This window comes from Curcuma longa, chromosome 7 (assembly GCF_044706935.1).
Source record: "Curcuma longa cultivar G26 ecotype Majalengka, Jawa Barat chromosome 7, ITB_CL_G26_1.1, whole genome shotgun sequence".
NCBI classification, from domain to species: Eukaryota; Viridiplantae; Streptophyta; class Magnoliopsida; order Zingiberales; family Zingiberaceae; genus Curcuma; species Curcuma longa.
Window position 1 is genome coordinate 5,348,440 of NC_133867.1, and position 14,293 is coordinate 5,362,732.

The 14,293-nt window shown below is 40.5% G+C and overlaps 2 protein-coding genes across 2 annotated transcripts; both read right to left on the reverse strand.

Annotated features, from left to right (window-relative positions):
• Nucleotides 1-1,824: 1,824 nt before the first annotated feature.
• LOC141832230 (uncharacterized) lies at nucleotides 1,825-5,130 on the reverse strand. Its single transcript, XM_074719723.1, has 5 exons — nucleotides 5,007-5,130; nucleotides 4,778-4,898; nucleotides 4,549-4,652; nucleotides 2,108-2,239; nucleotides 1,825-2,020 (listed from the first exon to the last, which is right to left on the reverse strand). Exons 1-5 carry the CDS (start codon nucleotides 5,010-5,012, stop codon nucleotides 1,994-1,996), a joined length of 390 nt encoding a protein of 129 aa, XP_074575824.1. The 5' UTR covers nucleotides 5,013-5,130; the 3' UTR covers nucleotides 1,825-1,993.
• Nucleotides 5,131-8,590: 3,460 nt separating this feature from the next.
• LOC141831588 (cytochrome P450 78A5-like) lies at nucleotides 8,591-10,201 on the reverse strand. The gene is made up of 2 exons (XM_074718978.1): nucleotides 9,266-10,201; nucleotides 8,591-9,193 (listed from the first exon to the last, which is right to left on the reverse strand). Exons 1-2 carry the CDS (start codon nucleotides 10,199-10,201, stop codon nucleotides 8,591-8,593), a joined length of 1,539 nt encoding a protein of 512 aa, XP_074575079.1.
• Nucleotides 10,202-14,293: the final 4,092 nt, after the last annotated feature.

Consider the following 14,293-nt stretch of genomic DNA (forward strand, 5'->3'; position numbering starts at 1 on the left):
CATCTCAAGGCAAGGAGTTCCCCTCTCACCGGCGATGTTGCCTTTCAAACAGAGCTCTTGCTTGTCTGTCTCTTTGCTGAATCTGTAACCTAATCATTTTCAATCGTTTTCCTGATCAAACTAGAGGTTACCGAGGAATCGTGCATAACACTTAAGAATGTTGTGTTCAATGCTTTCTTGATTAATAGAATAGATCAAGAAAACAGTTGCTGCTACAACAGGAGCAGCTCAACATGACTATCTAACTTATAGAAGATATCTTCAGCTAAATGATTTGTAAATGAAGTGAATTTTAAAAAAAAATCTTTATTTTTATATCAAAATCTTGTTTACTGGTAACATTTATGAAATCGTATCTCACCCTGTCAACTCTTCTTAGAATGGGAAAAAACACAGAGGATCATTTGTGAAGAACAAGAAGGGTGAATCAAAATAGAGAAAGATTCATCAATCTTTTATTGTTAATCCGTGTCCCATGGTCCCATGCATAACGTACAGAGAACATCTCTCAGCTACGTATGGTCATATCCTCTTTTCACCCCCATCCCTCCTTAATCAAGAAACAACACGCCCTCAACAACTCTCTCACTCCATTTCCATCTCTTGTCAAGCGAAAGGAGCTTTGCCGTGTGGTAGTGGCACTGCTCAGCAGCAGCAGCCACCACCCACCACCACCAGCAGCACCACCCTACTGCCACCCCAACTACAAGTAAGCTAAGTCACCAGCTGTTATCGCAGGCCTCACTTTGAAATTGAGACCCTTTTTTCCTCCAACTGCTGCTGTCCTTTCCCTTTCATCTGGCTCTGCAGTCTGCGTGACTGATTGCCTAGCAAAGCAGGATTTTATGGTTATCAATGCATTCATTTAGCTGCCCAAATAGTACACCTTTGCAGGCTGCCCATCTGCACCAGATGCCACTGCCAATCATCTCTCCAATCTCCTCCTCCTCCTTTTGCTTTGCTCTCTTCTCTTCCAATCTCCTCTGAGAGCAACTATATATATATACACACAATCATATGCATGGACCAGATGTAGGCAATAATGTCTTTCTTCGGCGGCAGCATCAGCACTGCAAGGCATGCTGCTCGTCTCCTCTCCCTGCTCCTCCTCTTCGCCTCCGTCCATTCTGTGCTACGAACACAAGGCAGAGCCCTGCGTGAGCCTCAGGCGGTTGCCAAGGTACGACTTTTGCCGCTGTCGCTTGCTTCCTGCTGTGTCGACTGTGATGGACGACGCTGTGTTTGATCAGGGACAGGGAGAAGAGGGCGGCGGCGGCGGCGTCGCAGCGGCTATGATCGGGTCGAGGCCGCCGCGGTGCGAAGGGAGGTGCCTCAGCTGCGGCCAGTGCGAGGCGGTTCAGGTGCCGGCGATCCCACAGGAGAGGACTCCGGCCAAGCATTTCTCGGCCGCCGCCGCGGTGAGCTTCAGCGGCGACGACAGCAACTCCATCTACAAGCCTCTGAGCTGGAAGTGCAAGTGCGGAGGCATGATCTTAAATCCATGAGCTACCTTCAATTGTTTCAATCTCTTGGTGTATAGATACTCAAGTGAAACTGTGGGAGTTCATGTTTTGCCCTTTCTCAACTGTTGAAAAACTTTGTCCTACTTCGATGCAACTGTTGCACCAAAGTGGAGGACCACAGAATGAGAGGAAACTTGAACAAGCTTTGCATCTGCATGAAAGGTCATGTCCGAGTGATTTGATACGATGGAAGAAGAAAACAAAAGCTACAAGGCAGTAATGATGCATCCACAGCACTCTGTCCAAAACATAGATCTACTAAAAGTAGAATAAGGACAAAAAAAACAAATTTTGGAAACATGATCACAAAAAACCTGAATTTCATTCTGCAACCTTGTTCGAGTTACAATATCTTTCAGCACAAGAGAGTTCAATGTCTTTCAGCAAAACATATAAAAGATGGGGATATGATATATCATCACTCAAGACTTCAGGAAGCCCATCATGCCGAAAGCAAAGCTTATTATTATCTAGATGAGAAGCTTTTCGATTGCATCCTGGAGTAACATCATCAGATGGATAAAAATCAAGGAAATTTCATACAGATAACAGAGAAAATTGAAATATATAGATTAAAAGTTCACCTTGAGCTGCTGGATTTGGGATTTCAACTGGCTGCCTTCGTTGCTGGTCACTGAACAAGCGATCACAGGTCTGGTGACTCCGCAAGCCCGGCCAAGAGCTTGTTTGGAAGGAATAAAGACATATGGCACATTCTACAATCACAAAACTGAATGATTAATCAAAGATGACAGATTAAAAGTGATTGCATGTGCATTGCATCTTAAAATATAACCACGAAAGCAAGGGTCAATTACAGTTGAATAAATCAATGCAACATATTTGGACAGAATTGAGATGATATACTACTGGTTTAATTCTGGATAACTCGGCTAATGCACAGTTTTATTGGTAGAGAATCGATAACTTCTAAGTTTTGACTCATTTCTTTAGTAACTTCTGATATTACTAATATTATCAGCCGGCCTCTATACCAATCACTAAATGGCAACTTAAATCGAAATGATGCAATATCAGTTCTAAGCATTAACACTTTTGCTATCTGTGGCTTCTTAACGAGTCATGGACATGTAAACCAATCAGAAAAAGGCAATGTTCCTTAAGCCAATTGCGACTCAAATGTACTCCAGCACAGAGAATTAATTGTGAACGAACTATAATGATATTTGTTGCAAATCTACCATTTGAGTACCAACTCGACTATATCCGTGAAAACTCCTATAATGATCGTTGCAACAATACATGATCATCGAAGAAAAGAGACTAGTCTGCAGAAAACTGGGAGTAGGATTAACCAAGTAGGCATGAAATAGTGATTTTTTAAATAATAATAATAATAATAATAATAATAATAATAATAAATCCAGGTAAATATCCTCTCAAAGTACAGTAGAACCCTGGATAAGAGTTTTATTTTCTTTTTTTATGGCAAAAGATGAGGATGCAAGTAGATATAAAGGCATGAAAAGGATATTGTACCCGCCTTGTTTATGCAGACTATTTCTAAATAGCCAAAACCTGAAGCAGAAAAAATTGACTCTGCATATGCTTGCTTAAACAAACCTGTTCGTGATTTCAAATATCTTTTGCAATTGTTATGATAAAGTTAAAATGCCTGTTTCAACTAGAACATTTTTGGACATATTACTGCCATCTGATACCACCAAACTTCTATATAGATTTGCAAATAAGCTCTAAAAGATGCATAGCAAAGTTCATTTTATAAACTTTTAATCTTCTACCCAATGGTCAGAAAAAATTTTCAAGATAGAACACAAGTGGATTCATCTTATAAGGTTAACTCTGAATATCATTGACAGTATTTAACCTTTATAAAGTTCTCTAAAAATGTTTTAGTTTTTGTTGTCTGACTAAAACATGGTTTAAAGAAGACTTCTCAAGCAATGTAGGAAAATTGCAGAGAAGGAACACCAAATGATACCCAGAAACACCATAAGACATTGCATGAGAAATAAATTCACTCATCGAAATTGCATATTCACATATATTGTTTGATCCAAAAACAAATCCTCAAACATTTACGTTGGAATTTTCTTTTGATCTACTAAATAACGTTTCTAAAAAATAGCATCTCAATATAATACCAAAATATTGGCAGTAACAAACTAGCAAGCCAATCAAAACATATGTTTGTTAAGCCAAAACACAATAAATCATAACTCATACAAAGGTATCCATGTATTTCTCTAAGATGCTCTAACTCAAATATGTTAAACTAAACTCAATGGTGGCACCTATTTGCCACATCCCTACAAACCTAGAAAGGATCACATAGTAAAACACGAGGAATGCAATAATCATTAATATAAGGCAAATGCAATGCTTTTTTGGACAAAACCCTATACCTCCCCAATAGATATGCTATTAACAAGCATAACTACTCTGAGTACAGATGCATTAATGCAAACACTTACACTATTATACGCTATCCCAACAAAAGGGATATAATATCATAAATCTCTACACGGTACCAAAATTACACTTAAGTTATCTGTATGAATCTCTATGTAGAACGTGGATGAATAAACAAATGAACCCAATAAATGCTCCTTACTTCAAAGGAATGAGCTCAGAAAAACTGTTCCATGAACACTCCTATTATATGAAAAGTAGACAAAACTGAATGACCAGAAAATGTAAGCTTTCAAATATAGGATATATCTTTACAAATCGAGCATAATCATAATGCAGTTCAGAACAAATGGCCAACGTCATTTATTCATCTAAATATTTACAATCTCACCAAAATAGTGAAAAGGTCACAATCAGAAAACAACATTGTTAAGAGTATCTTCCTGCCAATTCTCAAATGGGTCAAAAATATTAGCAATTACTAATTAAAGAATCAAACATACTAGAGATACCAAAGCAAGACAACCACTCACACAATGTTACAGACGGTTTAAATTCAATACCACCAATTCAAAAAGGGGGAGGGGAATAAACTAGCAATGGCATATTGTGTCAAACTGAGAAGGCACACCTTGTCCTCCGCGAGCAAAGGTAGATGGAGAAGGATCTCGAGCGGCTCTGTGTCCGCGGCCATCACGACGAACTCAGATATCCCCCTATTCAACGTCTTGGTGGCTGGAACAAGAAACCCCAGAGTAAAAATTTAACATGTGTAGGGCACGAAAGCCAACAAGACGGCTAGTAGAATAAACAAACAAGAAACAGGAGGGATCTTGAGAGAAACCCAACAAAAAAAAGACCTTCATTTGCGCCTTTCTTGAGTTGCTTGTAGTTGGCGGCCTGTTGGATGAGATCGAGGATGGTGATGGTCAGCTGCGCGTCGGCCAAGGGGTACGCCTTGGGATTCACGGCGACAGAGTCCTGATCGCATTCAAGACAAGCAAGCACAAACCAAACCAATCAGGCGACAGAAAGCATTCCTTCCAAAGGAACAATTCCAAAAAGAGCGAGGGAGGAAAAGCTAACAACCGCCATGTTTCAAGGCAAGAACTGCTCCTGGTCCTAGAGACGATGCACGCGAAACCGAAGCAAGGGGAGACGACGACGAAGCAGCGCCCTTCCTCTAGGCTTAAACCCTAATTCGGCTCCCTGTTGCTTGCTCGGGGTTTATAAGGTTGTTCGCAGATTGCTGGGCCTTTGGTTATGCATATATTTATTTTAATTGGGCTTCGACAATTAATTGGGCTTTGGCCCTGTATGTATATATATATATATATATAATTTATTTTACTAATTCATATAAAAAAATTAGATAGCTTATTTTTAGAATTTAAAGAATTTTTTTAAGGACATGTAATAAAATTTGAATTTCCTTTTACTAATTACATCCATCAAATTTCTCAAAGAAGATTCTAAAATTGAAATTAAATACTACAAACTTTTCATGTATTTTTTTAATAAATGTATTTAAAATTTTTATAATCTTATTAATTCTGAAGATGATCGATTAAGCACTAAAATAATTTCTATTGATTATAAAAGTAAATTAGAAATATGTAGATGAGTAACCTAATTTTTTTTAACTTTCTATGCACCTTTGAAAACTTTGATATTATATTCAATCAAGACATCATCCAAGCGTGGCTAATTGCTATCGGATAAATTAGTAAGTTAAGTTTCATGTTGTTTAAGGTTATTTGATAAAGTTACCACAAGTCAAGTTATATTAAATTTAAAATTAACTAAATAGTCAAAAAGGTTATTCGAGTTTGATTTGATTTTTTTATAATTTTAAATTTGGTTTAAATTTAGTTGATTTATTTAAATATTACTTTATTTTTAATTTAAATGTATTTGATAATTTAAAATTTTTACTTTTTTATTTATTTAATAGATTATTGAATTTGTTTGTTGTGTTAATCATCTCGGTCTTTGACTCGGTCAAAAGAGGGTCTGGAAGGCATGATTCAGACTGGTCAACATAGACCCTTCATGGTGTGTCAATTTCGACTAGCCACACTAAGTCAATCCAACTATGTCGGCCACCTCAACTAGCCACCTACCTCTTTTGAGGAGTTGTTTTTAACAAAGGTCTATCCCCGAGGAATCTTTCCAACAAAGGTCTATATCTCCAAAAGCTTTCCCAACAAAGGTCTACCTTTCCGAGAAATCTTTCTAACAACACGATCAACCTTCCCCGAGGAGTCTTTCCAACAAAGGCCTACCTCCCTCGAGGAGTCTTCCTAACAAAGGCCTCCCTCCCTTGAGAAGTCTTCCCAACAATGACTAACCTCCCCGAGGAGTCTTCCTAACAAAGGTCTACCTCCCTTGAGAATCTTCCCAATAAAATCTACCTATCGAAAACTCTTCTCAATAAAAGCCTACCTCCTCTGTGGAGTCTTACCAACAAAGGCCTTCCTTCCCCGAAGAGTCTTCCCAACAAAGCCTATCTTCCGAGAAGTCATCATAACAAAGACCTACCTCCCGAGGAGCCTTCCCAAAAAAGGTTGACCTCTCCTAAGAAGCCTTCCCAAGAAAGGCCTACCTCCCCCAAGGAATTTTCCCAACAAAGATTGATCTCTCCCGAAGAGTTTTTCCAATAAAGGCTTACCTCCCTTGAGGAGTCTTCTTAACAAAGATCTAGAGGCATACCTCTCCGAGTCAAGGAAAGCCTACCTCAAAGAGTTTTCCCAACAAAGGTCTACTTCCTCAAGAAGTTTTTCCAATAAAGGCTTATCTCTTTTGAAGAGTCTTCCCAATAGAGGCATAGTTTCCAAGTAATTTTCCCAACAAAGGTCTACTTCCTTGACAAAATCTTCCTAACAAAGGACGACCTCTTTGACCCCATTTCTGCTCAATTCTGCCAACCCTTTCAACTTTTTATGTTTGGCTCCGTCGACCTTCTTAGCTCCACAATTTTGCTCATCTCTATCGACCTCATCAACTCTGTTCAACTCTACCGATCTGCTCAACCCTTCAGCTCACTATTTGAGCTCTTCAATTCAACCCTATAAAATTAAATAAAACATCGACACAAATTAATAAGATATTTTAAAAATATCAAATGCATAGAATAAGTTTTTTGGAAGCTGAGATCGACTATGAAATTTTTATAAAATATATTAGCAAGATGAAGTATACAGTGGCAAATAATTGTAAAAATTAAATAAAGATATGACTTAATATAGATATATTATTATAATTTCTATATTTGATGTACTATCTAATATGTAATTTACTTTTTAATTATTAATATCATCTAATATTAATAATTATATAAATTTAATAAATTAGTCATTAAAAAGTAACAGTTACAAATAGCCATTATAAAATAATCATTACAAAAGAATTTATTACTTAATATTGTAATCATTCATTTTTAATTTTATAAAATTTTAATTATATAAACAATATAAAATATAAATATAAAATTAGAAGTTGTTGAGAGATATTTTTGATAATGAAAAAATAAATAATTTTTTTGTTTTGTTTTTGAAGATGCTCTAAGCATCAAGCTCCGTTACGAAAGGATCATGATCTTTTGATCAAAGTAAATGGAGAAATTAATCACACCATTTCATTCTTTGCAACAACATTCTAATATATTCTTTTCTTCTATAAAAAAATAAAATCCACTACCCAACAGTTCTTTTCAACTTCACAACTATTTATGAAGAAGTAAAAAAAATTATAATTAACCACAACAAAAAAAAATTGCTTGACTTGATGAAAATTTAAAATTTTTTTTTTCGTAATTAATTCATTTTAATCTGTTCTTTTCTTCTGTAAAAGGTGAAATCCGACACCTTAACGGTCCCACACGGTCGATCCTACGACCATTTACGAGGAAGTAAATTGAAAAATTATAATTAATAGAGGATATTATCTAATTTCACTAGGATTTAAATTTTTATACTATTTTATAATTTTACTCTGTTGTAATTAATTCAGGTATGTCACGGAGGCCATTTTAACTTCTTGCACTTATGGTTCTTTCACAGTTTAAATTTGATCAGTTCTTCCAGAAAACTCACATAAGTAGCAATAGCCTGAAGGGCATGCAAACTGTACTGACAAATTAATGGACCGGTCAAAACGACACTGTTCGCTTTCCACCGCTGTATGCTCTGCCAGTCTTCCGCCTCCACCAGGACGCCTCCTTTTACCTTTCCAAACCTGCACAGCGATCGAAAGGAGGACAAAGATTGTCCCAGATCTCCACTCGATCTTTGTTCCTGCACAGAAATGACATGATCCACCACCTGCTGTCCTGCATTTGGAAGTATTCTTGTTGTAGCTATCACTATGAACGAACCAGTGACCAGTCCATGGGGGCCTGAACACGTAGAACATGTAGATATATATATATATGTATTTGACTGAGTACGTACACAGGGAGAAAGTATACATGAAGCAGCAGAGATCACCAAAACAGCTTCAACTGAAGCCACTGCTATTTACACTTCACCCATCACACTCGCTAATTAATCAAAACATAATTAAGAGCAAGCACAGCCTAATTATACATGCATCGTCATGTCGCCGTCGCAGGTGCCCTGGAGATATGGACAGCAAAATGTTCTCCGGGCAGGCGGGCACTGAACTTGCATGATTCAGGTCCTGGAGACGGCCGCACAGACGAGCGGCTTCTCCATCTCCAGGGACATCTTCAGGCGTTCGGAGAGATCCACGGCGTGGTCGGCTGAGGGGACGAACTCGAAGTTTTGCAGGAGCAGCGCGAGCCAGAGGTGGACGGAGGCTAGTCCCATGGCCTTGCCGGGGCAGACCCTCCGGCCGGCGCCGAACGGCGCCAGCCGGAGGTCGGAGCCCAGCACGCTCACGTCCTCCTCCGCGAACCGCTCCGGCCGGAACTCGTGAGGGTCCGCCCATATTGACTCGTCGTGCGCGATCGCCCACATGTTTACCATCGCGGTGGTGCCGGCGGGGACGAGGTGCGGCCCGACTCGGACGTCGTGGGTGGCGAGGCGCGCCCAGGAGAGCAGGGGGCCTGGAGGGTGCATTCTGAGGGATTCTTTTATGATGGATTGGAGGTAAGGAAGGCGAGCGATGTCGGCGTCGCCGACGGGGCGGGATTTTCCGACGACGGAGTCTATTTCTCGGTGCGCCTTGGATTGGATGTCGGGATGCAGCACCATTCTGGCCAGTATCCATTCCAAGAGGATGGCCACTGTATCCGTCCCCCTAAAGATCATTTCCTGGTACATATGTCGCCGAAGTGATGATTCCGACAGAATAAGATTTAAGATCAAATCTAATGAACTGCTTACCCAGAGAACAGCAACCATGTCGGCATCGGAAAGCTTCTCCTCTGCTTCTAAACTGAGCAGAACATCGACAAAGTCTCCTGCATCGTCCATCGCTTTCCCGTTAGTTCTGTTGTTTCTGTGCTGCTCTATGAGTTGACCCACGAAGGCATCCACCCTCTTCACCAGACGCCGGCACCTCTTCCTCACACCTTGCAGGTCGAGCCAGCGCAGCAAAGGGAAGTAGTCGGACCAATTGAACACGCTGAGGAGAGCGTAGCCTTCCTTCACCAGCCACTCCAGCTCGAATCCCCCGCCCTCGCTGAAGTCGTCGTAGCTCTTGCCGAACACGCTCATCATCACGTTGTTCAGCGACCCAAAGTGCAGGACTTGCCGCATCTCCACCTCGCCGTGTTTTTTCATGCGGACGTGGATGTCCGCCACCATTTTCTTCCCGATTGCTCTTCTCTGCTCGCCGGAAGAGGCGATCCGCCGAGGGCTGAATAGGTAGGTAGACGAAATGCGGCGGAGGGTCCTCCAGTAGTCGCCGAAGGGGGCGAAGCCCATCGCGCGGTGGAAGAGGAGTTCGTAGGCGGACTCCTTTATGGGGCGGTCGGCGAAGGCGGAGCTGCAGAGGATGTCCTTCGCCGTGTCGGGGTGACTCGACACGACGAAACGAGTGAACCCGACGGAGAAGGCCATCAAGTCGACGGCTTTGAGGGAGCGAGCGAGGGACCGGAGCTCCCTGTGGGCGCACGGGCCGCAGAAAGCGGAGGCGACGACTCCGGGCGGACCGGGGATGGCAGAGCGGCCGTGGGGCCTGGCGAAGGCCCAGGCGAGGCCACCGGGAAACATCAGGAGAACAGAGAATGCAATGAGAGCGACGGCAAGGATGGGAGGGAGGGCGGTCGGGGTGAGGAAGAGGAAGACGGAGGCGGCGTCCATTCCAGGGCTCGTCATCGCGTTCGCACCGGCGAACTGCTTCGATGGGGAAGGAAGGGGCGATGGACAAATGGCGTGAGGGCGGGCAACAATATAAGCGCCAAATGTGTAAATTTCATTTCAGCCCTTGTAGTTTACCATAATTGCAGAAAATCTCTCTCTCTCTCATAACCGCTGGAACTGTCTTTTCGCTGGAAGGTACGGACCGTTAACGATCGACGAAACGGACGCCGTCGCACGCAGACAAACTGTGGCGGTCGTCGTTCGCATAAAAGGTCTTAAGCGATCGACCTTTCGAGACGCCGTTACTGTCGCGTAGGGACGGCGACGATGTACGAGCGCATATAAACCGGAGGGTAGGGACGTACGGCGCGGAGGCGAGCGGGGCTCACCGGGTGAAAGGCTGAAAGCACATGATCGTCGGCGAGGCTCTCATCTCCCAGGAGAGAGCACGTGGCGCATCGGGAGCATGAAGCTGAAGACGGTGATGCCGAATGCATGTGCCGGGGAGCAGGCGGCGGGGCCCGGCCGCCGCAGTGGGGTGCAGTGGTCAAGCGGGCAGGTGTACGGCGCCGCCTGCTGTCAGCTGTGCTGTCCCGACCGACGAGGACGGCGGCGCCCACCTGGACTAGACAGAACGGAGGCGACGGGGAGCGCTGGATCGCATTAGGCTTTAGGTTCGATATACAGTTTGAGAGATATACAGTTTCAAAAATGCCCCCTTAATTTTAATCGCGTAGTTATGATTCACAAATAGTAAGTTATAGTTCACGACGATTTACAATTATTAATTTTAATTTTAAAATCTATTAATTTCTATAATATATATATATAATTATCAAATCTAACTAATAATTCTTTTAATTTATTATCAAAATATTTAAATAAATTTAAATCAATATCTTTGTTAGTTGCTAAAAATTTGAACAAGTACATTTCATCCGGTGTTTTATTTTCAATGATAAATCCCAGTCGGATCCGGCTTCTTCCTCGCCAACGCCGCCGCCTGGGGCTCCGCCATCAACAATCGCTGTCCTGGGATGGCTATACCATCTCCGGTCGTTCGACCACGATCGCGAAAATTTCCCACCGGCCACGCGGTAGGGTAAATCAGGACCGCGCAGTAGATGGAGAAGCGCACGCAATAGGCGGCCAAACGCGGAGGACGGGAAGAGGAATGCCCAGCATCATTTGATTACGTTCCCTATTTGGAGGAAAATTTCTGCAAATACGTTGTAGCTAAAAAACAGAAAATGAAAACGGATCCATACCAAACGCCCCCTTAGCCTTTGTTATTGAGTCATAACCTAGATGTCCTATCGTTGTACCGTTGCCCTGGAGGGACTTGTTCTAATGTATTACTTCAATGATCTATAATTGTCATCTAATTGGAATTTATTGAAGGTTTGTAATACTTATATTTTGTATGTAATTTTTCAAATGGAAAATAAATTTTTTAAAAAATAATAATAAAAATAGATGATTTTAAACATTGAAGTATTCTAAACATTAGAAGTAAATTGAACTACATTCGGAGTAACTATTTTCTTCCCTTCTAAAACCAAGATAAACCTTCATTAGTTAATAAAAATTTGGACAATTAAGTTTGAAAACATTCAACTTTAAATTTCATCATCTGCTTCGTTTCAACATATTACTTCAATTACTCATAATTGTCATCTAATTGAAATTTATAAGAGGTTTTGTAATTCTTACATTTTGCATATAATTTTTCAGATGAAAAAATAATTTTTAAAAAAAACATTAATAAAAATAGATGCTTTTAAAGGTAAAGTATTCTTAAACATTAGAAGTTTGATACTTCCTTCTGTTTTGGCCGTCAAAGTTGTCTTCATTCATCGTCAATAAATTGAACCACATTCGGAGTAACTATTTCATTCCCTTCTAAAATCAAGATGAATCTCCTTTTATTAGAATTGAAGAATTAAAGTTGAAAATTTCTGAATTCAAATATAAGAATAGAGAAAATAGTGTAAAAGTATTATAGGATTTGAAGAATAACGATTAATAAGCCATAGCCATTGATAAAAAATAATCAAATAATCTCAATCGTTAAAAAAAAACTTTCCAACGATCGGAACCATTAGCCAACAGACAATGGAAACAATTGAATTGGCGGCTTGAAATGCATATTCACGATTAATTTTTGGCTTGAACCATAATCTGCTCCCTAGATGGGGTAGTTACGATTCTGGCTCAATTTACCTAGTTAATGACCTACTTGTTGACATAGACATGGATCTGATTCGAACCCCGCTCATGGTTGAGTCTAGATCTCATGAGTGGATACGGAGCATGTTGGCCAACCCAAGGCGATCACTTGATGGTGGTTGAGACTAAATAGGTAGTGCACGTCATTGGGCCCATAGCCCATTCAGTCTGAATTTTCTTTATGATGTATAGGGATGATAATTTTCTCCAAATTTGATCAAAGATTCGATACTTTGACTCAAATAGAGGAGCTATAGCGTTGGATTCAATTGATGTTGGATTTTGAAATCCAACATCGCAGTTGGTGTTGATATTTGAAAATCAGCAACAATTGTGATGCTAGATTTCAAAATCCCATATCACAATGGTATAGTTGACACTCAAAGTTGGTTATCAAATGAGTTGATGAATACGTGGATGGTAATATATATTCGCATCCTTTGATGGGAATAGGGATAAAAGTTGAATATTTAATGGAGGATGAAGATGATGATAGAGATGAATATATAATAAATGGGACAGATGAAGGATATATGCAATTTGATCCAAACTCGACCCATTGTCATCCTTAATATTGCTCTCAGTACCGCTCCAAGTAGATGGTTCTACCTAGCGAGTCGAGTCCCACCGCTCTAAAATATTTAATTAAAAAATGAATAATAACAATATTTTAAAATGGAACAATATAAATTTTGGTTAATTAAAAGATGAAACGAAATTTTTAAGTAATAAGGGTTTAAATATCACCAAAATCATATTACATTTAAGGAGTTTGAAAAACTTACGACGCTGAGCCATCCATCATGACCCATATGCGCTTCTCAATTTATCCTAATGATCGATAGAAAATTTTTATGAGGTCAAACTGCACACCTTCAAAATTAATCGGATTATAAAAATTAGATATATACCAATATACATTACTATAATGATAATAATAATAATAATAATTAAACTACTCCTTAAGTTTTTAACCTAGAGACCTCCCAACTAACTCGAAGACCGATCGACCTAGAGACCTCCCGATTGACTCGAAAACCGACTAATTAACCTAGAGACCTCCCGATTGACTCGAAGACCGAATGACCCAAAGGCCGATCGACCCAAACTGACTTGATCACCCTCCTTGAGACTGGATCCCCGATGGTTCTACCACCTCACCCCAATGCCTGTCCCCTTAGTGAGCACCCTTTGACTTCGGCATGAGTAGGGGCGGCACGTGAGTTCGCATGTTAGGCAGGAGACATATGATATATAGTTCGACATGACGGGGTATTACGATATGCGATTAATACGGTATGACGCTTCACAATGTGGAGGAGGGGACGTTTCTTTTACTCCAGATGCGACATGCCCCACTATCGCACTATATAAGGGGAATCCACTCTCGTAGGTAGAGATACGTGCACACACCATTTTTACATCTACCTATGCTCATCCCCTGTTCTTCTTCTTAACATCCTTCGTCCGACAATCTAACTTGGACATCGGAATGGTTGAGTTAGAGCATCACTAACCTCCATTCTAACTCTCTTTTTTTCTTAAGCTTCACAGGCTCTCCAATCGATCTAGCTATCCCTAAGTCTTCAACAATTTCATCAACATAGAGACCAACTATCCAGAGACTCATCCTTGCGGCAATCGTAGGCAAGAACATTGTTTATACGAAAGAGACCACAAAGATCAATGAGAGGAAGGGAATTTAAAATCTAGTCACCCTCACAGAGTCTTCTTCTCAAAGAAAACTTAATTTTTAATTCTCCAAAAGGCTCTAGCCAGTGATGAAGTTCATTTTCTAATTTTAAGTATCTAGAGAATCTAAAAGTAAGTTCATTCAATCCATTCACCAAATATTATATATGTTTGTTTCGAACTTTG